The sequence below is a fragment of the Eptesicus fuscus genome, chromosome 7, assembly GCF_027574615.1.
Source record: "Eptesicus fuscus isolate TK198812 chromosome 7, DD_ASM_mEF_20220401, whole genome shotgun sequence".
NCBI lineage: Eukaryota > Metazoa > Chordata > Mammalia > Chiroptera > Vespertilionidae > Eptesicus > Eptesicus fuscus.
In genome coordinates this window covers 107343097-107369279 of record NC_072479.1, presented here as the reverse complement: position 1 = coordinate 107369279, position 26183 = coordinate 107343097, and the positions used below count along the sequence as shown (strand labels likewise).

At 68.2% G+C, this 26183-nt stretch overlaps 1 protein-coding gene across 1 annotated transcript in view; it reads right to left on the bottom strand.

Annotated features, from left to right (window-relative positions):
* Window positions 1-26183, bottom strand: part of TAFA5 (TAFA chemokine like family member 5) — a 78221-nt gene that overhangs the window by 7576 nt on the left and 44462 nt on the right. Inside the window, exon 2 of the mRNA XM_054718584.1 lies at window positions 16771-16920. Within this exon, the coding sequence (XP_054574559.1) occupies window positions 16771-16920 (150 nt within the window). The remainder of the gene's footprint in view (window positions 1-16770; window positions 16921-26183) is intronic.

The following is a 26183-nucleotide window of genomic DNA, read 5'->3' as shown; positions in this document are numbered from 1 at the left end:
GAAGGGGCGGTGCCGAGGCCTGTGGGCAGCGGCTGAGGCCGGGACGGCGCTCACAGCCCGTCCGTGCGTCACAGCCCGGGGGCGCCCACGGCAGGTCGGAGCTTGGGCCCTTCACGCCGTGTCCCCCATGCCTGTCCCCAGGCCCCGGAGAGCAGGTTAGTCCAGCCCGGGCCTCTGAGGGGACGGTGCAGCCCCGGGACCAGCCCAGCCTGGCCCCCCGCTCCCCTCCACCGCACACGCACATGCGTCCACACAGCACACATGTCCACACACTCACACACATCCACACAGCACACATGTCCACACACACATGCACACACGTCCATGCACACACATCCACACGTGCACACACGTCCATGCACACACATCCACACGTGCACACATGTCCATGCACACACATCCACACGTGCACACACGTCCATACACGCACATCCACACGTGCACACACGTCCATGCACACACCCACACGTGCACACACGTCCATGCACACACACATTCGCACGGCGTCCACGCACAGGCACCGGCCTGCGGGCTTCACGGTTCTCCCCAGTGAGGACCCCAGGGCTCGGGCCCAGCCAGGGTGACAGGGCCTGTGGGGCTCTGGGCTCAGGGGCTCCCTCCTCGGCCCCCCAACTCCCAGAACGCAGACCCTGTGCCGCCCACACACCTGTGAGCCACGGGGCTGAGGACATGCGCACCGCGAGGAGGGGGCTGGGACGCAGAGGGCGGCGGGAGGAGGACGGGGGGCGGCGGCGGCCGTGCCCGCGGGGGGGGGTGTCCTGGGACTGGGTCAGGGGACGGCTGAGGAGCCGTGGGCGCGACGGGCTGTGGGTCCCGGCCCGTCAGCCGAGAGGCCAGTGTGCCAGGCTGTGGGGGGCGGTGGCTGATTAAGCACAGGTTGCGGCAGCCACGGGGGGACATGGGCGGGAGGGAGGGAGGGTCCCAAGGTCGCAGCCTTAAGAGCCAGGGAAGCCCCTCCGTGGGCCCGGCCACACCCACCGGCCACCAGGCAGATGGAGGGAGTGTGCCCGCCAGGTGCCCGCTGGCTCCTCAGCCCCAGGGACCGGCCGCCCTCAGGACGCTCTGGGAGAGGAGGACGCGGGCCGCCCGGCCGCTCTGCTGTGAGGATGACGAGGCCGGGCCGCTCGGTCCTTCCAAGGCCTTCTTCTCCGGGCACTCAGGCACCTGCCGCCACTCGCCAGTCTCCGCGGCCCTTCGCGGCAGCCCATCCCACAGGGAACAGGCCTCGCGGGGGAGACATGGGACCCCCCAGCGCCGGGCCTGGTGGGACGTCCTGGGAGAACAGGTGCTCACACGCCTGAGGCCGCACCTCACACTGCCCGCGGGGAGCACGCACCCCCACCTGCATCCTGCACCTTCAACCCCCCGCCCTGCACCCCCTGCCCTGCACCCCCAGCCCCCCACCCCACGGCCCCCATCAGCCAGGAGGACTCGCCGCCGGAGCGAGCCCGCAGGTCCCCCGCGGTGAGCCCCGTGAGAGCCGTGTCTGCGGCACCATCTGCCTGTAAAATTAATGCTGCCGATTTGAATTCTATTGGTTTTGTTGTTGTGTTTGCGTTTAATTTTTAAACGGGTCTCAGTTTATTCCAGTTTGTCGTCTAATGAGGAGTTTGCTTATATTCTTGCAACATGACAGTAAAACGGCTGAGGTCAGCGTGGCGGCCCCTCCCTCAGACGGGGTCACGTGGCCGAGCTGAGGACCGGGCCGCCTGCCCGCGGGGCCTGTCGGGAGGGGCTGAGCAAGGGCCTCCACGGGGGATGCAGGCCCTCTGAGCAGGCCCTGCTGGCCGGCTGCGGGCTGAGCGGAATGCTGGGCGGCAGCAGGGGCTCCGAGGGCCTGCCCTCAGCCAGGAGGGCTCAGGAGGCCCCATGCCCAGCCCCAGTGCCCTGTGCCAGCCACCGGGAGTCACCCTGCTGCAGGCCCAGCACAGAGACCAGGAACCTGGACGCAGGCGTGTGCAGGGAGCACGGGTGTGGGGACCAGGACGCGGGCGTGTGCAGGGAGCACGGGTGTGGGGACCAGGACGCGGGCGTGTGCAGGGAGCACGGGTGTGGGGACCAGGACGCGGGCGTGTGCAGGGAGCACGGGTGTGGGGACCAGGACGCAGGCGTGTACAGAGAGCACGGGTGTGGGGACCAGGATGTAGGCGTGTGCAGGGAGCACGGGTGTGGGGACCAGGACACGGGCGTGTGCAGGGAGCACGGGTGTGGGGACCAGGACACGGGCGTGTGCAGGGAGCACGGGTGTGGGGACCAGGACGCGGGCGTGTGCAGGGAGCACGGGTGTGGGGACCAGCACGCGGGCGTGTGCAGGGAGCACGGGTGTGGGGACCAGCACACGGGCGTGTGCAGGGAGCACGGGTGTGGGGACCAGGACGCGGGCGTGTGCAGGGAGCACGGGTGTGGGGACCAGGACGCGGGCGTGTGCAGGGAGCACGGGTGTGGGGACCAGGACACGGGCGTGTGCAGGGAGCACGGGTGTGGGGACCAGGACGCGGGCGTGTGCAGGGAGCACGGGTGTGGGGACCAGGACACGGGCGTGTGCAGGGAGCACGGGTGTGGGGACCAGGACGCGGGCGTGTGCAGGGAGCACGGGTGTGGGGACCAGGACACGGGCGTGTGCAGGGAGCACGGGTGTGGGGACCAGGATGCAGGCGTGTGCAGGGAGCACGGGTGTGGGGACCGGACACGGGCGTGTGCAGGGAGCACGGGTGTGGGGACCAGGACACGGGCGTGTGCAGGGAGCACGGGTGTGGGGACCAGGACGCAGGCGTGTGCAGGGAGCACGGGTGTGGTGTAGCTGCTCCCTGTGCCTTTGATCCTCCCGACTCCCTCACCCCCAAATCTGAGGGCCTGGCCTCGGGGTGACCTTGCTGGCGCTGGAGCTGGTGGCCCGCTTCCAGGGACAGCCATCGGCCCGCGTGCTGCTGACTCGTCTGGACAGATGGACGGGCCCAGCGGCGCGGATGGCGGGCGCTCGGGGACCAGCTGCTCGCCGCACGCCCAGGCCTCGCCGCTCACAGGCTGCGGGCTCCCTGCGGAATAAGCTGTTTCTTCGTTTCCATTAACACAGGAATCGGCTTACTTTACTCAGCAACTCGGAAAAATGAGTCATCCAGAACCGAGCGGCGGGCTCCGGGCGGATGCTGGCCGCGTCCCCGCACAGCCACGGACCAGGTCCTCCACGGCGGGCGGCCCAGCAGGACCCGACCCCAACCTGCCCGGATCTCGCTGTGACGGGGGTCAGGCGACACATGGAAAAGGGCAGATGACACTGAATACGCACGGCTACATGCTGATCACACACCCATGCACATCCCACACACAGTCACACACACGCACACGCACACACACACACCCTGACCCACAGAGTCGCAGCGGGCCGGACACGCCCAGGGTTCCGGAAGAATCTACTGCGTGAGGATTGAGGCAGGACCCCTGCAGACGCCTTGTGAGGTTCAGGAGGCCCTGGCCCCCACCTTTTTGCTCCAGAAGCTCAGGTACCAGCTCAGGCAGGAGGGGGGGCCAGGAGGTCAGAGGGCACCTGGTGGCCCCAGAGCCGTCCTGAGGCGGCCGCCCCTCCCAGGGCGCTGGGGAATCAGACGAGCGCGCCCTGGAGGACGGGACCAGGACGGTGTAAGGACGGTGCCGGGTGCTGGGGCCCTGGGGGAGGCGGGGGGCTCGTGTCCACCCGCCCTGCCTGCAGGGTTGGCTGTCGCAGGTTCAGGAAAACGCAAACAAACCCAGGACCCCGGCGGGGACACGCCCACGCGTCTGCACAAAATTCATGTTGGTCCCCCGCCCCCTCCACCAGAGACCTTCTGAGCTCCAGAGTCACGTTGGACACGTCCATGCTTGGACCCACCAGTGAGTGAGCCCATGGGAGTGAGCAGGGCCTCCGGCCGGGGGTGCTGCCACCGGGGAGCAGCGGGGAGACCCCACCCCAGGGGAGCAGCGGGGAGACCCCACCCCAGGGGAGCAGCGGGGAGACCCCACCCCAGGGGAGCAGCGGGGAGACCCCACCCCAGGGGAGCAGCGGGGAGACCCCACCCCAGGGGAGCAGCGGGGAGACCCCATCCCCAGGGGAGCAGCGGGGAGACCCCACCCCAGGGGAGCAGCGGGGAGACCCCACCCCAGGGCAGCCCGAGGGTCCGGTGGCTCCCAGGCCCGAGAGCAGGAAGAAGCGGGCCTGGCTGCTCCCCGCGCCGAGCCCGTCCATCATCCTGGAAAAGAAAAATCCGCAAAACCCAGATTACGCCTTCAAACGAGACTGAATTTTCTTCCTACAACTTCGAGGCAGCATAATTGAGTGAGAACGGTCTGGGTAATTATTTTTCCTTTAAATAGTTACAGTAGAATGGATTAATTTCCGAGACGGCCCTCTGATTAGCGTGATTCATTAGCGGCGGGAACGGTCCCCCCGGCTCACGGCTCGCGGCCCGGGAAGGCCTCGGTCTGTGCTCATCAGAGGGCGCCGCGCAGCGAGGGCGAGCGGAGCCGGCAATCAGCTCAGACGGAGGGAAAGGAAAACACGCCGTCCTGGGCTACCTGCCTCCCCCCTCACGGGATTAGGAAATGCGGGAGAGGGAATCGCTCTTCTTGGGCCGATTCCCACAGACTGACAGGAGCTACTGAGGCGGGAAGGCGGGAGGGAGGGCGGCCGCTGTGTGATGTCAGCGTGGGCGGGGAAGGGTGCCCTCCTTTCGGGGGCACCGGGCTCCGTGCGGGGGTGGGGGGGCTCCGGCTCGGTGGGCAGCCACCCCCTCCTTCCCTCAGACAGGGCACACCCCTTCCCTTAGAGGGTCCGCCCCCAGAGGCAGGCCCTCCCGCTGCCCGTGGCCACAGGAGCTGTGTTGGGGGTCGGTCTCGGGCCGGGAGGGGGTGACTGTCTGGGGAGAGGGGCCCTGCCGGCAGGAGCCTGGACCGGCCTCCGTCACCAGCCTCCGCGGTGGCTCCTGGCGGGGACCAAGGACCCGCTCGGCAGGCGGTCCGGGCAGCTCAGGCTCTGCCTGCCGATGGAGGCCCCTCGTGCCCAGGAGAGCCGCGCCCACTCCCAGACCGGCTGCAGCCTGTCCCTCACCCAGGCCTCGCCCAGGGACAGGGGAGGGGGCTCCCCCAGCCCTTCTCCAGACAAGGGCGCTGTGGGGCACCCTCGGGTTTCAGGGTGGGGGCGGCGCCTTGGGGGACAGGGAGGCAGCTCTGCAGCCAGGAGGGGACTGAGGGCTTCGGGGTCTGCAGCCCAGTCTGCGCACGAGGCTGGCCACCAGCTCGCACCCCACAATCCCCTCGTGGGGGAGGGCGTTTCTAACATCAGCCTCTTGGACGGGACTCATGGAGCTTCGGGAAGCTGGGGCCCAGCGCCAGGTCTGGATGGTCAGGCCTCAGGGAACACAGCCAGGAAGCCCCTCCTCCCCGGGCCCCGCCCCTCCCCGGGCCCCGCCCCCCTCCCCGGGCCCCGCCCCTCCCTGGGCCCCGCCCCTCCCTGGGCCCCGCCCCTCCCTGGGCCCCGCCCCTCCCTGGGCCCCGCCCCTCCCTGGGCCCCGCCCCTCCAGGGCCCCGCCCCTCCTCCCCGGGCCCCGCCCTCCCTGGGCCCCGCCCCTCCCTGGGCCCCGCCCTCCCGGGCCCCGCCCCTCCCTGGGCCCCGCCCCCAGGCTCTGGTCCTCCTGCCACCTTGTCCCTGCAGGCAGCGGAGATGCACCTAATGGCACTAACGTGGATCAGGCCAACATGGATGCCGAACAAGAGTGCAGTCTGCAGACTGTGATTCAGTCAATAAACCTCCCACCCGCCTCCGTGGGGACGGGCGTCGCATTCCGAGGACGGGCGCCCTGGAAGGTCACCCAAGCTCCCTCCCAAAGCAGGCGGGGCCGTCCCGTCCGGAGCCCGGCCTGACCCACCAGCCAGCTCTGGGGCCCGCGGCGGGCGCCCTCCCCGCGGACACGGGCTCCGACGGTGGCCACTGGAGCCGGAACTCAGTCCTCGGCCCGTCCTCCCTGCACACGGACCATGAAGCCGGAGCGGACGGACAGACGGACGGCAGAGCCCGATGGGCCCACTTCCCCACCTGCCACCTGACCAGGGAAGGCTCCCCGCCCTGCCGTCCTGCCACGGAGCCGGGCGCGGGGCCTCCGACCTGGGACACAGCCTGCTGCCCCGGACACCCACCTGTCACTAACCCAATTCCCTGGTTTAGAAAGAGGCAGAAATGGGGGGGTGGGGGGGGAGCCCCAGCCGAGAGGAGCAAAGGGAAGCGGCGGCAGAGGGGGCGGCGGCAAACAGGCCGACGCTGGTCAGCGCACTTCAAAGACGCTGCCCTCGGAGCGGTCACAGGGACCGCGGATGTAAGACCGGCTCCAGAGGGCTCCAAGGAGCCGGAGCCGGAGCCGTCGGGAGTTCAGAGCGAGGCTGCGGAGAAGGGCACGCTAGAGCAGGGCTTCTCAACCTGACAGGGTCGCCTCAGACCATCGGAAAACACAGATATTTACATTACGACTCATAACAGCAGCAAAATGACAGTTATGAAGCAGCAACAAAAATAACGTTATGGTTGGGGGTCACCGCATGAGGAGCTGTATTGAAGGGCCGCGGCGTCAGGAAGGCTGAGAACCGCTGCGCTAGAGCGACTCGGCTGAGACCCCGTCCAAGACCCAAGTGAGGAACCTCTGCACGTACGGCCCGTCGGCCTCGGGGGCCGGCCCTGCCCCGGCTCGGTCCGCGGCACCGACCCCCAGCCCGGCCTTGAAGGCAGCTCCTCACACCCACCCAGCGCGCCTGGGCGCGGGGTTCCAGCCCCGTTAGGAAGCAGGAACCGGGGCGATGGCAGGCGGGAAGCTCATGAGCTGAACTCGAGCGTCCGTTCCAATCGCCCCCGAGCACCCACACAGCTGCTGCCACCCAGCATGGCTCTGAACCCCACCTTCAGAAGCAGGTCTGGGAGGGCCCCTGGCGGGATGGAGGCGGGACACGCAGAGGTGGTGACCGAGGAGTGGGCCACACCCTGGCGTCAGAACACGTGGCCGCCGGGGGGGGGGGCGGGGGGGCAGGGGGCTGGGATGAGCCCGGGAAGCTGCCTCCCCGGCTGGAAGAAGTGACCTGGCGCCGTGATTCTACGTCCCCCCTGTCCCCCCCAGAGCGCCCACGGCACCCCGAGCTCTCAGGAAACAGTATCCATCCACCTTTCATCTCCTCCCCACAACGTGTGCAATCTCACGGGCGTGCTGCGTATCGCTGTTTTCTGGGTCGTTCAAGGGAAAACGATGCTTTCCAGAAAGCGCAGGCAGTTTTCTTTGGGCCTGAAAACAGGGTTCGATTCTCTTCCTCACACTGTGCCCCCCGCGGCCCCGACGCCCTGCCACGCACACGTCATATTTAACACGAGTTTCAGAGACACACGTAGCAGGGGGTGCCATGCCACCTGCCCACATGGAAAGCAGGACCGTTTCCCACAAGCCACCGCTCCCTGTGCCCTCGGGGAAGGGCCTACGGACCAGGAGCTGAGAGGAAGGGAAGGATGAGGAACGCGGGCGGTCCCGGCCCAGCAGAGGGACGTCCACGGATGGACGTGCCCACGTTCGCTGAGAAGGGTAACTACCACGCGGTAACACCCGCCCCTGACGGATGTTGTCTCTGGTCCTCGGAGCAGGTGCTGTGCCCACTTCACAGATAAGAAAACTGAGGCTCAGGAAGTTAAGGGGCTGCTTCTGGTGGTACCAGGAAGTGGCCCAGAAGGCCTCGCTGGTCCTGGTCCAGTTGGGGACGTGGGGGACGCGGCTGAAGCCCTGAGGTCTGTGCCCCAGGCCCGACTCCCTGAGCGGAGGCGCAGCGCAGGTCTGACAGCTCTGGGTGCAGGAGGGCAGGGTGGGCCCAGCGCCGACGTGCCAGCGGCCACAGAGTGGGGCCCACACACCGCCTCCCCCCGCGGTGCCCTATCCCGGGCCGTTGGTCTGTCCGCCGGGAGGGCCACCGGGCCAGGGGCCCCGGGGAGCCAGGCCTGGGCTGGGCCCGGGGTGGGGCCTCCGTTATGTCCTCGTGGAATCGCAGCCGGAGATGTTGGTGAAGGGGGGCAGGGACCAGGAAGAGAGACCCCGTGCATCCTCGGCGTCCGGGGAGGGTCCAGCCGCACAGTCACCCGTGCGTGACCAGCCGGCTCCCCGCTGCCACGGCGACGGAGACGACGAGCTATTAGGTGTGACCGGACCCAGGAGGGGGCGCAGCGCTCCCACCCTGCCTCGAACCCGCTTCCAGAACTTCACGCACAGTCGCGGTGGGTAACGAAGGCCGGGACCTTACGACAAACGACGCTGGGGCTGCCAGGCACCCGCGTGGGGAGGAGAAACGGCCTGACCCCCCTCAGGCCCGGAACACGGCCCAGAGCGGGCGGCGACCTGACACCCGGGGGCTGTGCACGGAGGGCGCCCCACGACCTTGGCCGAAATCCTGCTTCCTGAACAGAACACAAACCGCTGAACGTGAGAAGAAAGGACGGATGCCCTCAGCGGGCTCGGAGGGAGACTGTGCCGGGGGCCACGCCCACCAGGAAGCGAACAGGCCGGGCCGGGAGGGGACCCGGCGCAGCGGGACCGGCACGGGGTGGCGGGCGCCATCGGAAGGCCTCTGGGAGCCGTTCGGAAAGACAAGCAGCCGTGGCCACGGGCGGGGCCTGAGCCGGCGCCCCGGGTGCCCTCCTGCTGGCCGGGGCCTGAGAGCGCGTTCGGCGACATCGCCCAGCGGGGAAGTGCAGCTCGGCCTGCCGGAAGCCAGCGCGAACAGGCGGGAGGTGGCTCAGCCGGCCGGGCTGCGAGTCACAAGTGCTGGCAAGCACGCAGAGCAGAGGGGCCTCCCCAGCACGGCTGGCGGCGGGCTCAGGGGGCCCTTGGAGGAATGCTCGGCCCCTCGGCCCCTCCCGGCACGCGCCCACGATGAACCGGCGCGTGTGCTACCTAAACACGCGCACAAACGCGTTCGCAGACGCGAGTTCACGACTAAAGACTCAAAACGACCTGAGCGCTCCTCTTCTGTGGACGCCGCCGCGGTGCGTCACCCAGGGCGCCGTGCAGCCTCCTCCTCCTCCTCCCTCCCGACCTCCCTCACTTCCACACCCACCCGGCTGCCTGGCCCTGCTCACCCACCGCCCCTGCCGGCACCGGGCACAGGCCCACAGGTGAGCACACACCTGTCCGGGGGGAGGAGGGCTCCAGGCCACACCCGGTCCTCCCCGTGGGCACAGAACGCCGCCCCGGCGGCTCAGGCCCTCCCCACGGGTCCGGGCACCTGAGGAGAGACCCAGCACCTCGGCCGCGGAGTCGCTCGTCCGTCACAGCTGCTGCTCCATCACCGCCTGACCTCTCCCAACACTCACTCTTGCTGCCTGGAATTTACTGTCCAGAGAGCAGCAGACGGATCTTTCTAGAAGGCACCCCCATCCTCCCAGCAGGTGGGAACCCATCCCTGGCCTGGGAGTCTGTCCTCCCACCTGCTGAGCCGGCAAAGGGGCAGGAATGCCCGGTGCACCCCGAAACCTGGTGCATCCCGAAGCCAGGTGCACCCCGAAACCCGGTGCACCCTGAAGCCCAGTGCACCCCTAAACCAGGCAGAGCAGCCCAGAGCCGGGCGGGCGGGCCGGCACGCTCCCCATCCCCATCCGCATGATCAAAGCTTTTGCTCAGATCAGAATCACACTGCTCCCTCCGGGTCCCGGCTGTGCTGTGTTTGTCGCGCTACTTAATTTAGTTTGAAATCTCAGGAAACATCAAAGAGAGCGGGAGGTTTTGTGCTCATCAAAGGGCGGCCTGCTTTGGGGGGTGTGGACACCACCGGTGCTCCCAGGTGCGGGGGCCCAGGGCCCAGCACTCACACCTCACCAAGGCCCTCCCACAAAGGACCTGACTCTGAGTCTGTCTCTGTCACCCAGAGCCCACACCCGGGAGGAGGGGCTAAGCTGCCGGAGGAGGGGCTAAACTCAGGGAGGAGGGGCTAAGCTCAGGGAGGAGGGGCTAAACTCAGGGAGGAGGGGCTAAGCTGCAGGAGGAGGGGCTAAGCTCAGGGTGGAGGGGCTAAGCTGCAGGGAGGGGGGCTAAGCTGCAGGGAGGAGGGGCTAAGCTGCAGGGGGAGGGGCTAAGCTCAGGGAGGAGGGGCTAAGCTCAGGGAGGAGGGGCTAAGCTGCAGGGAGGAGGGGCTAAACTCAGGGAGGAGGGGCTAAGCTGCAGGGGGAGGGGCTAAGCTCAGGGAGGAGGGGCTAAGCTCAGGGAGGAGGGGCTAAGCTGCAGGGGGAGGGGCTAAGCTCAGGGAGGAGGGGCTAAACTCAGGGAGGAGGGGCTAAGCTCAGGGAGGAGGGGCTGAGCTCAGGGAGGAGGGGCTAAGCTCAGGGAGGAGGGGCTAAGCTCAGGGAGGAGGGGCTGAGCTCAGGGAGGAGGGCCGTGTGTCCGGGCCCTGGTCCATCTCTGAGACTCGGCCCGGAAGCTGCCGGGTGGGCAGGTTGGGCTGTCCGGCTCTTCTCCCTCCACAAGGTCGTCCCGGGGACGCCGGGCAGGGCCCCTGTTCCAGACCCTGGCGCACCGGGCGACCTCTCCACGGACCAGGGTCCCCAGGGGACCGAGGCCGAGGCAGTGCTGGCCAGGACTCGAGGCGTCCCTGCTAATGGTCCAGCCGCAGCCGAGAGGCCCCCTCATGCTGGGGCGCATCAGCTCCCGGAGTCCTGGGGAGCATTTCCTCAAAGGGTTTCCAACACACCCCTCCCCGACCAGCTGATTAGCTCGCACGCGGATTAAAATGTCTAAGCGGGGGCGGCGACTCTCAGACAACGCACTGGACACTCTACAGGATTGTCAAGGGCCGCGGGCCGTCGCTCAGATCCAGGGGCTGCAGTGGCCCTATGCTCTCCCCCCCCCCACGACCCCCTCCCCCCTCCCCACAGGGACACGGGCTCCGCTCCTCTGCACTGAGCCGCCAGGTGTCAGGTGGTGTCAGGACGGAAGGACAGACGGCCCTGGGCACCCATCACAGCCTGGGCTGTGCCCTGGAGACACGGCAGGAGGCTGTCCTGTCCTGGGGGCCCCTGGCTGGCTGGGAGGGACGGGGTGCGGGGAGGAGAGGAGCCCGAGCTGGCCGCGGGGGAGGGCTCTCCGGCCGCCTCCGCCCCCTCAGACAGCGCATGTTCCGTGTAGCACCGACGCTTCCTTTGTTCCCTTCAGCCTCCAGCGTTTCATTCTGTGAGGCTATTGTACACGCAGCCGCTTCCCGAAGCCCACGTGCCCCGCGCACAGCAGCGCCATCGATCCCGCGGATCGATCCTGTGTCCTGCAGCCCTGCTGGGCGCCTGTGTTAGTTCTGTGTGTGAGTGTGTGTCCCCCAGGCTCCCGTAAAGGTCAGGCCAGCCGTGCGGAGCGCGGGTCCTCCTTCCCGACCCGGTGACTCCTGTTTGTTTCTCCCGCCCGGCCGCTCGGCTCCCGCCCCCAGGACCGGCCGCTCGGCTCCCGCCCCCAGGACCGCGCTGAATGGCAGGGTCGCCGGCAGAGGTGCTGGCCTTGCTCCCCTCCTCGGGGCAGAAGCCGCGGTCTCCCCAGGGACACGACAGGTGCGACACCACCCGTCCATGTCTGCGCAGGCCCCTCCCCACGCCAAGTCCTCCCCTTTTCCCGTTTGCTGGGTGTTTTTATCAGGAAAGATCGCCGGACTCTGTGGGACGCTCACTCTGCAGCTGCTGAGACGACGGCGTGAATGCGACGCCATGTCTTCCACCAACGTGGCCGCTGCTGGCCGTCCTGCGTTGCTCCGACTCTTCGGCACGCGCCTGGGTTGGACGCGCACGTGTGGGTTGAGGATTTGTGCGTACGTTCACAAGATTGTACTTTTATTGCGAGATCTTTGCCGATACCTCGGGTATCGGGGTAACACTAGCCTCATAGCGTGAGTAAAGAAGTGTTTCCTCTCCTGTTATTTTTATTTATTTTTTAAAGAATTTGAGAAGAATTGATGTTAATGCTTCTTTTTATAAAATACTAGAGGCCTGGCGCACGAATATTCGTGCAATAGGCCTTCCTTGCCCTGGCTGCCGGCACTGGTTTTCCTCTGGCACCCGGGACCCAGGCCTTTGCTCTAGCCGCCGCCTTCCGTCTTCGCTGCGGCTGGAGAGCTGCTCCTGTAGCTACATCCACCCCCCACCCTCCCCCTCATAGCAGGTGTCCCGCCCCGCCTGGCCACTCTGCGCCTGCATGCGTGCTGCCCAGAGGCCCGGAGCGGCTGGGGGGCAGGGCCGCCACCACCTTTGTCAGGTTAATTTGCATACTCACTCCTGATTGGCTGGTGGGCATCGTGAAGTGACGGCCAATTTGCATATTTCTCTTTTATTAGTGTAGATGTTTTTACTGATGTCAGAGAGGAAGGGAGAGATAGATAGAAACATCAAAGATGAGAGAGAATCATGGATCGGCTGCCTCCTGCACCCCCCACACTGGGGATCGAGCCCACAACCCGGCATGTGCCCTGACTGGGAATCGAACCCTGACCTCCTGGTTCCTAGGCCGACGCTCAGCCACTGAGCCACACCAGCCGGGCTAGTGCCTCTTTAAATGTGGTCGGATTCACCAATGAAGCTATGGGTGATGGGCTTCTCCCGCTGCGAAGTTGTGTTACTAACACACCGTCTTCACTCGCCGTGGACTATTCAGACTTTCCATCTCTTCTGGAGTCAGGGTGCGTGTTTCTGGGAACGCGTCCGGCTCGTCCGAGTTACCTCCCCTGCGGGCACCCGGTGGTGGTGGGGTTCCCTTTACCCTCTGTTCCTGCAGAGCAGGGCGAGGAGCTGAGGGGGGCCTCCTCTCTCGTGCCGGGTGCCGTGACTCGGTCTCTCCCGCCCTCCCCCTCGCTCATCAGTCTGGCTGAAAACGGGCTCATTCTGTCCGTCTTTCGAAGAACCGGCGTGCGGCTCCGCTGGTGTCCTGGGTTTCCGAGGCTCCGCTTCCTGCGTTTCCACTCGGACCTTCGTCGTCTCCTCCTCCTCCCGGGCCCGGGGGTCGCCTGCTGGTCTCTCCCCGTGCCGTGCGGCAGCTCCCTGGTTTCAACGACATCTCATTTACGGGCGAGTCCAGACACCCTGGTTTTCAGTAACGACCGTATTTAACAACCAGGTCGCTGCATGTCTGAACATTTCACCACGATTCTCGCAAGTGACCGCGAGCCGGGGGCAGCGTGGGGGGCGGGTCTGTCGGATCCGGAGAGCAGGCGACACCAGGGACGGAAGCCACACGGGGCTGGGCCTCCTCACAGTCCTGCCGCCTCTGCCCACGGCCCACGGAGCTCCGCGGCCCTGCCCGAGGCCACACAGCCGCGTCTGGAACACACACACACACACACACACACACGCACACACACACACACACACACACACGTCTAAACATACACCCACACACTCTTCTGAGTGCTGTCGGGCACCAACGCTTTTCCCGCAGTCGGGTGGCGCCTGCTGCCCGTCCAGGCCTTTCCCTCCGAGGGGCCGGGGTCCCGTCACTGCCGGGCTCGGGAGCTGAGGAACCAGGAACCGCCCCCCAGGCCTGCGGCCTCCTCTCCTGGCAGCTGAGCAAGGACAAGCCAGCGGGAGGCCGTGCTCAGCGGCCCCGGGGTCCCCGCCGGTGAGAGGCCAGGCCCGCGGCTCCAGGCTGTCCTTGTGTCAGGGGCCAGCCCCCCACTGCTCCTGCACCCACGTGGGGCACCTCGTTTAACCCACGCACACGCGAGTTCGCGAGTGAGCAGGGAGTCGATCGCTACCTGGGTAAGCCAGGGCACAGGGGCAGCTGGGCCGCCGTCCTGCTCACACCCCCCCGAACCGCGGGGCGGGCCTGAACCCCCGACGCACCCCTGCACCCGAGATCCCGCCCGCCCGACGTGGCCACGTTTTCTCTCTCGCAGACAGGACCCGCACCGAGGAAACTTATTATGCACACGGAGCAAAAACACAGAAGAGCAGGAATTAAATTAGGTGGCGGCCCGGAAACTGCCCACGGAGCAGAAATCGCTCATTTGCGTGGCCTCCCTGGGAAACGGCGGGCTTTAACTCGGGGCTCTGGGGCCCGCGCCTGCGGCGCCGGCGGGCTCCGGGGAGAGGGGCGAGGCCGTGTTTGCGGACGAACAGACCCCGATTCAATTAGTCATCCACCGTGACCCCCCCTGTCCCCGCGGGCTCTCGGAGCTAATGAGGCCGGGAAGGGAAGGCAGCGGCTCCGGGCCTCTGTGTGCCTCCCCCGCCCGACCGGGGAGAATCAGTCAGCTCAGGGACCGCACACCCGCCGTCACATGCGAGCCCTCGCGGTCAGGAGCCGGAGACGCGGGCAGGACGGGGAGAGAATTCAGTTCACGGGGAGCCGCGGTGGCCACGCCCTGGGCCCCAATGGACCAGGAATCCGGGGGGCAGAGCAGGGTCTGGAGCCCAGAGAGCGGCTCTGGGGCCGCCCGCAGGCTGTGTAACTGCACCCCTTTTATGGGATGCTGGTCACAGGAGTGGCAGGAGGGTGTTCACTTTTTTTTTTTAATTTTTAAATTGATTTCAGAGAGGAAGGGAGAGGGAGAGAGAGAGAAACATCAAGGATGAGAGAGAATCATGGATCAGCTGCCTCCTGCACGCCCCCCACTGGGGATGGAGCCTGCCACCCAGGCCTGTGCCCTGACCGGGGATCGAACCGTGACCTCCTGGTTCATAGGCTGACGCGCGGCCGGGCAGGAGGAATTTTAACGAGGGACAGACAACGTTTTCTTAAAAACAAAACCAGCTCCCGTGGCCGCACGGTTCGGGAGGGAGGTGGACGTGGGGGTGAGCACGCGGTGGGTAGACGGATTCCGAGTCATCGCACTGTTCACCCGGAAGGCGCCGGCGTCCGTGGCCGACGTTACCGAAACAGGTTCCGAAAAAGGAAACAAAACCGGCTGCAGGGCCGTGTTCCAGATCCTGAGAACGACCCCTCCCCCATCCCCCGCCCCACGGCAAGGTCAGCCCCGTCCACAGCCTCCGGGGGACCCCGACGTCCCCGACGTGCCTTCAGGGCTGGCAGCACTGGGCCGTGGGAGCCGTGGGGAAGCCAAGGTGGGGCCTGGGGGGTCCCCCGAGAGTCCCCGCGCCCCCAGACTCCTTCTGGCCACCCTGACTCTGTGAGCGCAGCCCCCACCGGGCTGGACCTGCAGCCGGCTCCGCCCCAGAGAGCACGGGCCGCCAGGACCGGGGGCGGCATCGGGGCCTGGGCCTTCCCCTCCCCGCCCCTTCCTGCTGGAGGCCAGGAGTCAGGTCCCAGCCATGGGCCCCGGGCTGACTCACGGCCCACCCGGCCCTGGACAGTCCTGGGACACACTCATCGGTGACATCGGCAAGAGGCCCTGGTCCAAGAGGCCTCCCTCCCAAGGAGCCTCAAGGCCCTGCTGACCCCTCCTGGGGGCCGGCTCACCCCACCCAGGCCATGAGCTCGCCTGCCCCACGGTGAAGCGCCATCACTCCCCACACCCCCCCCCCCCACCTGCTGGTGCTTCTTCCGGTGGACGTGCACCAGGCCTGCGTTCGGCGCCCAGGACCACGGCGCCCGTGTCCGGACGGCCTCCGCCACAGCAGACGGACCCCCGTCGACGCCCCACAGCTGCCGCAGGCACCTCCCTTCCTCCTTGGAAGACCATCGGCGACTCAGCTCCCACAGACACCCCGAGGCGCCGCCTCCCGAGGGCAGCCGTGAGCGTCAACTCCGCGTGTCTCACCGTAAGGAGGGGAAGGGGCCTGCCCTCTCTCTGCTGTGGCTTCCACGCCTCGTGAGAGGCACCTGGTGACTAAACCCCAAGACGGTTACCTCCTCCGCTTCAAACAGCCCCTGTTCCACCTGCAGGACCAGAGAGCGACCCTCACGGCGACACTCTGCATCCCCCCCCCTCCCTGCTGTTTGCACAACTCGGGGGTCATCGGCAGCAGCGAGTCTCTAGCTCGTGGAACGTGCCCTCCCCCCGCCCCTGCAGGCAAGCCTCCCCTGAACTCTTCGTAACGTTGGCTCTAAGCCTGTGCACAGGCTCAGGGAAAACACCGACAAGACCCTCCTAGGACATCTGCGGGCTGTCTGTCTCCTGCAAAGCACACACCCTGCAACTCTTCCAGACAAAACCGGTGTCTGCTCAACTTCAACAAAACCCCCTTCCCGCCCTGTGGCTTAGCAACAGCCACCTGCCCTGTTCTGCCGAGCCACCCACCGACCCTCTCCTCTCTCCAAGAGTAAAATAAACCTCCTCTCCGCACCGCCTCTTAGCCGGGAATTCTCACAGCCTGCGCCACCGGCCGCGCCCTCACCGCACCCACCGGACAGCTCGACTACCAGTGCAGGAGGCGGCCTGCGGCCACGCACCAGCTCCACAGCTCCTCCTCAGGGCCCGCGAGGGTGCCCGCGCCTGCCAGACCCCACGGGGAGGAGCGGAGCAGCTGGGACTACGCGTGCAGGACACTCGGGCACCACAGCGCCTCCTGCAGACAGCACGGCCCCGCTCCCCCTGCTCACAGCAGCGCCGGGCACACCAGCCTGCAGGCTAGTGAGTCCCGGGGAGCTTGCTGGGGACCCGTTCCCGGCCCCTCCGCGGCACCCCGCCCACACGCACGAGCCAACGCCGCCCTCAGGGCCAATCGTGCCGGGCGACACCGTCAGCCTCCGGCCTGGCCCAGAGGGCATCGGGGTTGTGGCTGCGTCAGGTGGACGCCCGCCACGCAGCCTCCGTGGCCCTCTCGGGTCCGTGGGCTCCTACCGTCCACGCAGGCGGGCCGCGCCCTCGTGGTGCCCGCGATCTGCCCCTTCCTGCAGGCGCAGCGAGCCGTCTGCCGGGCGATCGTCCTCCGAGGCTGGCTGCTGTCACGGTCCAGGGTCACAATCTCACAGGTGCCGGCGGCCAGCTGACCTGCAAGAGAGCAGAGACGGGGGCTGAGCGGCCGGCCCTGGAGACAAGCGGCCGGCCCTGGAGACAAGCCCCCCCCCCTGCCCCCGCCCCCGCCCGGCGGCCTGAGGCTCCTCCCCCGGCTGGGCTGGTGCAGCCCGTCCCTCCTGCAATGTGAGCCCAGCCCCCTCCGGGATCCCGGGACAGCCACGCAGCCCCGGCCTTCACACGCACGACCACCACGCAGGGTCCCACCCTCCCTGCCTGGCTCTGCCAGTCCTGCAGCCAACAGTAAGCACCTACTGTTTGCTGGGCCCTGGGAGCCCTGTGGGAGCAAAGCAGAGGCCCTGCACCCCTGGGTCACCTCCCAGCTGGGGTCCGCCCACCGGTCACGTGGGGACACGGGAAGTGGGGCTGTCCGTGCGCTCAGCACAGAGGAGGAGGCGGCGGTGACGGGAGGGGAGGCGGGCGCAGGTGCAGGAGGCAGTCCTGGTGCTGGCCGCAGCCTCTCCTCAGCCCCTTCCTCGTCCACACGGCGGTCAGCTCAGGCCCCCTCCTCCAGGAGGCCCCCCCCTGTTCTCCAGGTGCCCCCCCCCCCCCGCTCCCCGCCCTCCAGGCGGCTCACTGCACAGGACTGCCCCCGACGACTTGTCACGGTATCACCCCCAGTTCTGCCCAGAGCCCGGTCCAGGGCAGGATGAGGTGTGTGTGTGGGGGGGAATCTGGGTGCAGCCCAAGAGGCACGGCGTCTGCAGCGGCCCCCCCACACCTGCCTGGGGAGCTGTGTGAGTGGACAGCACAGGAGGTCAGCTGGGGCCCCTCCCCGTCCCGCAGCCACACCCAGCGCCGCCCTGAGGCGTGGGCTGCGGCTCCTGACTCACACCAGCTAATTACACACAATTACACGCTGTGCTCAGAACAAGGCAAAGAGACACAGAGACATAAATAAATAAGTGGGTGAACACGGGCGGCAGGGGAGGCCCGGAGGCTGCTGCTCGGGGCCAGCGTGGGGCTCAGAGGCGTCGGGAGCCGGGTCTGCGGGGCGGGCCGCGGGCGGAGGAAGGTGAGGGGCCCAGGGCCGCTGCCTGGTGTGCGGATGGCGGCTGCGTGGGCGCCGTCCGGGCTGCGGCTATTTCAGGCTCCGCGGGGTGACGGGCGGCCCTGCTATTCCTGGTCCACGCCGCCCGCCCCCTCCGCTGACCGCTGGCACCTCGGGGTCGCAGTGGCCGGCAGGGGCCTTCTCCGGGGACCTGCTCCCTCTGAGCCCTGGCTGCCAATTAACTGAGCGAACGACGGGCTCTGTGACCCCCCCACCCCCCCCACGGGCGCTAACGGACCGAGCTTCTGGCGCCAGCTGTGAGGACCGCCTGCCCTGGGCACGGCCACCTCCTGCTGGACCCGCCGTAAGGGGCACCACGAGGGTCTCTGTGTCCAGGGCGCCCCTCTCCCAGGCCCCGCCCTTTGTCACCCCTCAGTTCCTCAATTCCTGGTGTTGGGTTGGTTTAGTGCAGACTGCCCCCCGCGCCCCTCCCCCCGGGGCCTGGCCCAGGCCGCCCCCACGCCCGCCCTCCCTGCGCAGTGACGTCCTCCGCGGGGCTGGCGGGGGGGGGCGGTGCTGACCCTGATCCTGGGAGCTAACGGACAGGCGCACCATGCCCACCAGCTCCGCCCCCGGCTGCACCACTCGACCTCGGACCCGGGCCCCAGCCCCGGCAACATCTCCCAACCGCGTCTCCTGGAGGCCCAGGAGCAGCCCCCCGCCCCCGTGTCCTCAGTGCAGACACCCCATTTAACGGCACTGGCGGAGCCAGGGATCTGCGGGACGTCTGGTGTGCTGGGTGACGAGAGACTGGAAGAGGCCGTGACAGGTGTGTGAGGGCGTCCGTGCCGGCTGTGACAGGTGTGAGGGCGGCCGTGCCGGCTGTGACAGGTGTGAGGGCGGCCGTGCCGGCTGTGACAGGTGTGTGAGGACGGCCGTGCCGGCTGTGACAGGTGTGAGGGCGGCCGTGCCGGCTGTGACAGGTGTGTGAGGACGGCCGTGCCGGCTGTGACAGGTGTGAGGACGGCCGTGCCGGCTGTGTCAGGTGTGAGGACGGCCGTGCCGGCTGTGTCAGGTGTGAGGGCATCCGTGCCGGCTGTGACAGGTGTGTGAGGACGGCCGTGCCGGCTGTGACAGGTGTGAGGACGGCCGTGCCGGCTGTGTCAGGTGTGAGGGCATCCGTGCCGGCTGTGACAGGTGTGTGAGGACGGCCGTGCCGGCTGTGACAGGTGTGAGGACGGCCGTGCCGGCTGTGTCAGGTGTGAGGGCATCCGTGCCGGCTGTGACAGGTGTGTGAGGGCGGCCGTGCCGGCTGTGACAGGTGTGTGAGGACGGCCGTGCCGGCTGTGACAGGTGTGAGGGCAGCCGTGCCGGCTGTGACAGGTGTGAGGGCGGCCGTGCCGGCTGTGACAGGTGTGAGGGTGGCCGTGCCGGCTGTGACAGGTGTGAGGGTGGCCGTGCCGGCTGTGACAGGTGTGAGGGCGGCCGTGCCGGCTGTGACAGGTGTGTGAGGGCGGCCGTGCCGGCTGTGACAGGTGTGAGGACGGCCGTGACGGCTGAGGGCCGAGGGCGGGCGCGGGGCAGCCGGGCTGACCCGGAAGCAGTGCCTGGGGCGGGACCCCAACAGGAGAGGGAGACCCTGTGGGACCCGCATGGAGCTCAGACAGAAGCCTCCTTAGGAGCCTGGGTCCCCACATGGGCCCGAGGGCGGGTCTCTGGGCCCAGAGGGGGGCAGCGCCGGGGAGCCGCGTGAGGCCCGGGAGGCCCTGTGCCCAGAGACGCTGATGGAGGGGGGACGCCGGGTGGACCCCACCTGGACCCCACGCTGGTGCTTTTGCTGGGCAGGGCTGCAGGGCTTGGCGACCGGGCAGCGCGGTGGCCTGGGGCACACACGGCGTCTGTCCGCGCCCGGCCAGCCGTGTGGCGCGGTCAGGGACCTGCTGCCGTGTGCTGGCCCGCAGCGCCGCCCGGGAGACGCAGCCTCGTGGCCGCGAGGACGCCGGTTTCTGACGTCAGTGTGGGAAAAGAGACTTCCTCACATCTCTGCCCGCGCTGAGGGCGCCCAGGGCTGGTCCTGGGGCAGACGGGAGCCCCGTGCCATGAGACCCGGGGTCAGTGCCCGCCGATCACGCCACGTAAAGTCCAAGGCCAGCTTTTCACACGCGGCTCCTGGCGCGGCTCCTGGGAAGGGTGTCACACCCAGGTCTCAGACAAACAGGGTCACACGGAGCACCCGGCACCGTGGGGGCGTGACCCTGGCCCCGGCCATGGGGGCGCTCCCTGGGGCCAGGCCTGAGGACACAGGCCGCCCTGGCGCTGTCCATGGTGCTGACGCGCCACAGTCTCACCATTTTAGCGGGACACCGTCCCTCCGCCTCCTGCCCGGGCGCAGTGGGGAGCCAAGGCCCTGACTCTAGCAGGTGCTGCGTCCGGAGCTGACCCGGGCCGCCCTCACCCACACCGGCCTCCCGTCCCCCCCTCCCTCACCCACACCGGCCTCCCGTCCCCCCCTCCCTCACCCACACCGGCCTCCCCTCCCTCCCCCACACCGGCCTCCCCTCCCTCCCCCACACCGGCCTCCCCTCCCTCCCCCACACCGGCCTCCCCTCCCTCACCCACACCGGCCTCCCCTCCCTCCCCCACACCGGCCTCCCCTCCCTCCCCTCCCTCACCCACACCGGCCTCCCCTCCCTCACCCACACCGGCTTCCCCTCCCTCCTCTCCCTCACCCACACCGGCCTCCCCTCCCTCACCCACACCGGCCTCTCCGGCCACAGTGGGGGTGTCACCCTCGACCTGAGCTGCCTCCCTCCTCCCCTGGCCACCACGCTCCCCATTAAGCGACCGCCGTCCAGGCTTATCCCTGGTCACACGGACCGTCCGCGTGCAGGTCAAACCAGAGGGAAGCCTGGAGGGTCACCCGGAGGACGGCCACGGACCGAGCTGCTGCGAACCCGACGTCACCCTCTGGCCGGGGTGACTCCGCCCGGCCGGGTCAGAGCGGCGGGGCCCCTCCATTCCCCAGGGACGAGGAGCTGAGGTTGTCTCTGTGACGGCGCCAGGCGCGATGACAGTGAAGTCGGGAGTTCACAGCCGGGCTCCCAGGCCCCGCAGCCCAGGCCTCGAGGGGCCCGGCGCCAGCTGAGGGTCCGCCCGCGTTTCCCAGGCCCTCCCGATGCAGAGCTGGTGCGGGGGTGATGGGGGGGCAGCGAGCAGACCCCCCAGTCGCGGGCTGCCCGGCTCCGGGTTGTTGGGGTCCCAGGCACGGGGACCCCAGAGGAGCAGGAGTCCCCTCTGGGCCTTACAGCTCCCGCCCACCCAGACGCCTGTCCCAGGCCCCCCGCCTGGACACGCAGGTGCGTGTGAGCAGCGCAGCCCACGTGCGGGGGACACGTGTGGGGTGGGCTGTCCAGCGGGACCCGCGCGCCCGGGGCCAACACACCCTGCCTGGGAGCCCGGAGCTGCCCGCTGCCCCCGGCCTGGCCGCAGGGGCAGGGCCCCGAGCTCGCCGAGGACTGCCAGGCCAGCCGCCTCGCCGGGCAGCGGGCTCACCCCCCATCAGGAGCGGCTCAGAGGTTCGGAGCTCCTCCCGGGCCCACAGCTCCTCGGTCGGGGGTGACTGAGGCAGCCCCTCCCGGAACATTCCTGGGGTCCACGCTGTACCCTGAAGTGCAGGCCCAGGGGCCGGCAAAGCCCCACAGCCCCACCTCCTGGCCCTGCCTCACCCACAGCAAGTCTGTCCCAGGACGGCGGCCTCTCCCAGCGCGGCCTGCCGACCCCAAGTATCAGCAAGGGAGGGTGGAATCGGGGCGCCCCCCGGTCCCGGGGCCCAGCTGCCTGCTCTCAGGTGGGAAAACAGGGGCCCAGAGCCCCGCCCGCAGACTCTGCCTGGCGCTGGGATGCGAGAGGCCACAGGGCCACATGGGCCCCGGGCGCTGCGGGCACTTCACGGAGGGACAGAGTGACGGGGACGGGACGTGCGTTCTCCCTGAGGCCTCGCCCACCCAGCTGGCGCCCCGTCAATTACCCGCTAATGTGCCCGTTAGTGAGAGCTGCCCGTGCCCGGCCACGGTGATCACGCGGCACTCCGTGACTCACACGTCACCAAGAGGCGAGCTCCACGCTCCGAGTGCGCAGCCCGCGGCAGCCGGGGCCTGGGGCCACGGGGCGGCTCCTGGGTGTGGGCCAGGGGCCGAGGGGACAGACCGTGGGGCCCCGTCATCTCTGGGGAGGGGGGGCCTGGGGGGCTGAGGGGTCCAGGCAGGGACCGCTGGTCTCCCAGGCCCTGCGGCTCTGACGGAGTGAAGCCACCGTGAGGGCCAGCCTGGGACCCCGGGACCCCGAGCTCTCCCCCCCCGCCCCCGCACATCCCCCGGGAGGGGCACCTGCAGGCACGGGGCAGCGGGCAGGTGAGAGCCCCTTCCCCAGCAGCCAGAGTCCCCTCCAGCTCACCTGCGTTTCGGGGGGGGGGGGCGCCCTCGGTGCACCTGGGCCCCGCAGGGCCCTGCCCGCAGACTGGCATCCAGGCGGGCACAGGGGGCCCTCACATTGCTAGCTCCCCAGCTCGCGGCACCCCGCGCCCTCTGGCTAACACGTGTCCCTGCACCGGGAGGGTCGGTCATGCAGGGCTGTTTCTCCTAAGAAGCAGCGCCGCACGGAGCCCGGAGAGCTGGCCTGGCCTGGCCTGGCCTTCCCGGCCCGCAGGACAGAAGGCAGCTGGGGGCACAGCCGCCCGCCCTCCGCCCTCCCCCTCCGCCCTCCGCCCTGTGGAAGGTCACCCAGGGTTGGCGGCTCCCGGGGAGGACACGGGGCTCCCGCTCGGATGGGGCACTGGGACAACCCTCTCCCACGTGGCCAGGGGCACCTGGGGTTGCACAGGTAAGGTCCCCGGGCACCCCCACCGGCCGACCCGGCTTCCTGGCTGTGAGAAGAGCCACCCCGGCACCTGGGAGGAGTGTGACCCGAAGGTGGCTGTGTCAGGCCGTCACCTGGGAGGTCACCTGGGAGGTCACCTGGGAGGGTCACCTAGGAGGTCACCTGGGAGGTCACCTGGGAGGGTCACCTAGGAGGTCACCTGGGAGGGTCACCTAGGGGGTCACCTGGGAGGGTCACCTAGGAGGTCACCTGGGAGGGTCACCTAGGAGGTCACCTGGGAGGGGTCACCTGGGAAAGGTCACCTGGGAGGGTCACCTGGGAGGTCACCTGGGAGGGGTCACCTGGGAAGGTCACCTGGGAGGTCACCTGGGAGGGTCACCTAGGAGGTCACCTGGGAGGGTCACCTAGGGGGTCACCTGGGAGGGTCACCTAGGAGGTCACCTGGGAGGGTCACCTAGGAGGTCACCTGGGAGGGGTCACCTGGGAAAGGTCACCTGGGAGGGTCACCTGGGAGGTCACCTGGGAGGGGTCACCTGGGAAGGTCACCTGGGAGGTCACCTGGGAGGGTCACCTGGGAGGTCACCTGGGAGGGGTCACCTGGGACCCCACTGGTGCACGAGTTCATGCACCGGGCCTCCAGTGTATCCTACCCAATAAAATAGTAATATGCAAATTGACCGCACCTTCGCTATGCCCAAGCCACGCCCACCAGCAAAAGCCACACCCACCAGCCAATCAGGGCAAGTATGCAAATTACCCAACAAAGATGGCGGTTAATTTGCATACACTGAGGGAGGGAGGAGTGAAGACTGAAGACAACTTAGAAGGAAGAGGGAGGAAAAGCGGAAAGCAAGGTGGCTGCCAGAGGGAGAGCCCGGGCGGAGCGGGGCGGGGTGGGCGGGGGGGCGGGGCGGAGCGGGCGGCAGTGGCACGTGGTCACAGCGGTCACTTGCAGGATTCTTCCTGCAAACGGGCTACTAGTGTAAATATAAAAAGAACGACCATTGGGGCTGCAGCTCAGGGAGCCCAGCACCTCTGTGCCCCTCCCTCCTCAGCCCTCCTCCCTCCTCAGCCCTCCCCCCTCCTCAGCCCTCCTCCCTCCTCCACCTTCCTCAGTTCCTCCCTCCTCAGCCCTCCTCCTTCTCAGCCCTCCTCCCTCCTCAGCCCTCCCCCTCTTCAACCCCTCCCTCCTTGGCCCTCCCCCCTCCTCAGCCCTCCCCCCTCCTCAGTTCCTCCCTCCTCAGCCCTCCCTCCTCAGCCCTCCTCCCTCCTCAGCCCCTCCATCCTCATCCTCCTCCTCCTCAGCCCTCCTCCCTCCTCAGCCCTGAAAAGCAGGCATTGCTTGGAGACAGACACGTTTCCAAGGCTTTGGAACGCGCCTTCTGAACATGAAAGTTATGCAATAACACCACCAACTCCCCCAGAATCGAGCCATGGGGAGCAGGACAGGATAGGGTTAAGGAGTGTCCTGAGAGAGAGAGCCCCGCCCTGTGAGAGCCACATCCTGTGACAGCCCCACCCTGTGAGAGCCACATCCTGTAAGAGCCACTCCCTGTGAGCCACGTCCCGTGAGAGCCACATCCCGTGACAGCCACGTCCCATGACAGCCTCGCCCTGTGAGAGCCACGTCCTGTGAGAGCCACGTTCTCCTGTGAGAGCCACGTCCCGTGAGAGCCACGTCCTCTGGCAGCCACGTCCTGTGAGAGCCACATCCTGTGAGAGCCCCATCCTCTGGCAGCACGTCCTGTGTCAGCCACGTTCTGTGACAGCCACACCAGATGCTGCATTCTCCCACTTAAGGGTGTTCTGCATAATCTGGCCACGTAATGAGGCTGCGGGACAGCGAGCAGGAGTTTAATTTATTTGGCTTGGAACTCAGCTGCGCTTGGAGCTGATCTCGGTTCTTAAAGGATCAGGGCTAGCACTGCCGTGGTGGTCCTGGGAGACCCGGCACTAATCACAGCTCAGGGATGCCCCAGGCACAGGGCTGCCCGCCGGGAGGGCGCAGGGCCGCAGGCTGGGAGGGCACAGGGCCGTAGGCCGGGAGGGCACAGGGCTGCACGCTGGGAGGGCACAGGGCCGCAGGCCGGGAGGGCACAGGGCCGTAGGCCGGGAGGGCACAGGGCTGCACGCTGGGAGTGCACAGGGCCGCACGCCGGGAGGGCACAGGGCCGCACGCCGGGAGGACACAGGGCCGCACGCCGGGAGGACACAGGGCCGCACGCCGGGAGGACACAGGGCCGCACGCCGGGAGGGCACAGGGCCGCACGCCGGGAGGGCACAGGGCCGCACGCCGGGAGGGCACAGGGCTGCACGCCGGGAGGGCACAGGGCCGCACGCCGGGAGGGCACAGGGCCGCACGCCGGGAGGGCACAGGGCCGCACGCCGGGAGGGCACAGGGCCGCACGCCGGGAGGGCACAGGGCCGCACGCCAGTAGGGCACAGGGCCGCACGCCGGGAGGGCACAGGGCTGCACGCCGGGAGGGCACAGGGCCGCACGCCGGGAGGGCACAGGGCCGCACGCCGGGAGGGCACAGGGCCGCACGCCGGGAGGGCACAGGGCCGCAGGCTGGGAGGTGCGCTCTGATCAGAGGGCTGGGGGGCAGGACCCCAGGAGCCTACAGCCAGGCCTGGGGCCCCGTCCTGCTCCCCGAGCCTCTGGCTCTAACAGTGCTTTCCACCCTGGAGGAGCCGCTTCCCATTCTAGAAGGTTCCTCACCCCGTCTCCCTGCTCACACGCCCCCGCCAGCGACAACGGGAAGTAACGCAGTGACGGTCTGCGTTTTGCGCTCTCTGCTCAGCCACACACGCTACGGGATGAGAGCTACGTGAGGGTCAAGGGCTGCGAGTTGACGCCTGGGAGCGAGTCAGGATCGGAGAGAATAAACAGAGACGCGTGTTAATAACCCGCCGGCTGCCCGCTAACGCGGCACCTTCCACTCCAATTGGAATCAAAACTGCCTGGGGGAGCCAGACACCAACGTCAAACTGGTTTCACAGATTTCCTCTAAAAAAATAAAAGAAATATGGACTTTCTGATGGGCACAAGCTACCCGGCTCCGAGCGGCCCAGTCCGGGGCCCACTCGGTCAGCCTGGCCCCCGGGAGAGCAGGGCCAGGGTCGGCGGGAGGGACTCCCAGAACGCAGGATGCAGGGCCTCCCCGGGGCAGCCCCTTCCAGCCACGGGTCCCTGAGAGGGAGGAAGCCACGGAGGAAGCCACCGCTGTCACCCCACTGTCACCCCGTTGTCCTACAAACTGCACTGGCGCACAGCCGCCCAGGGAACCCAAAACAACAGAGGGAATGGGCCGAAGGGCCCGGGGCTTGTGGCTCTCAGATCTCCAGGCTGGGGCCTGGGCCCAGGGGGGTTCCC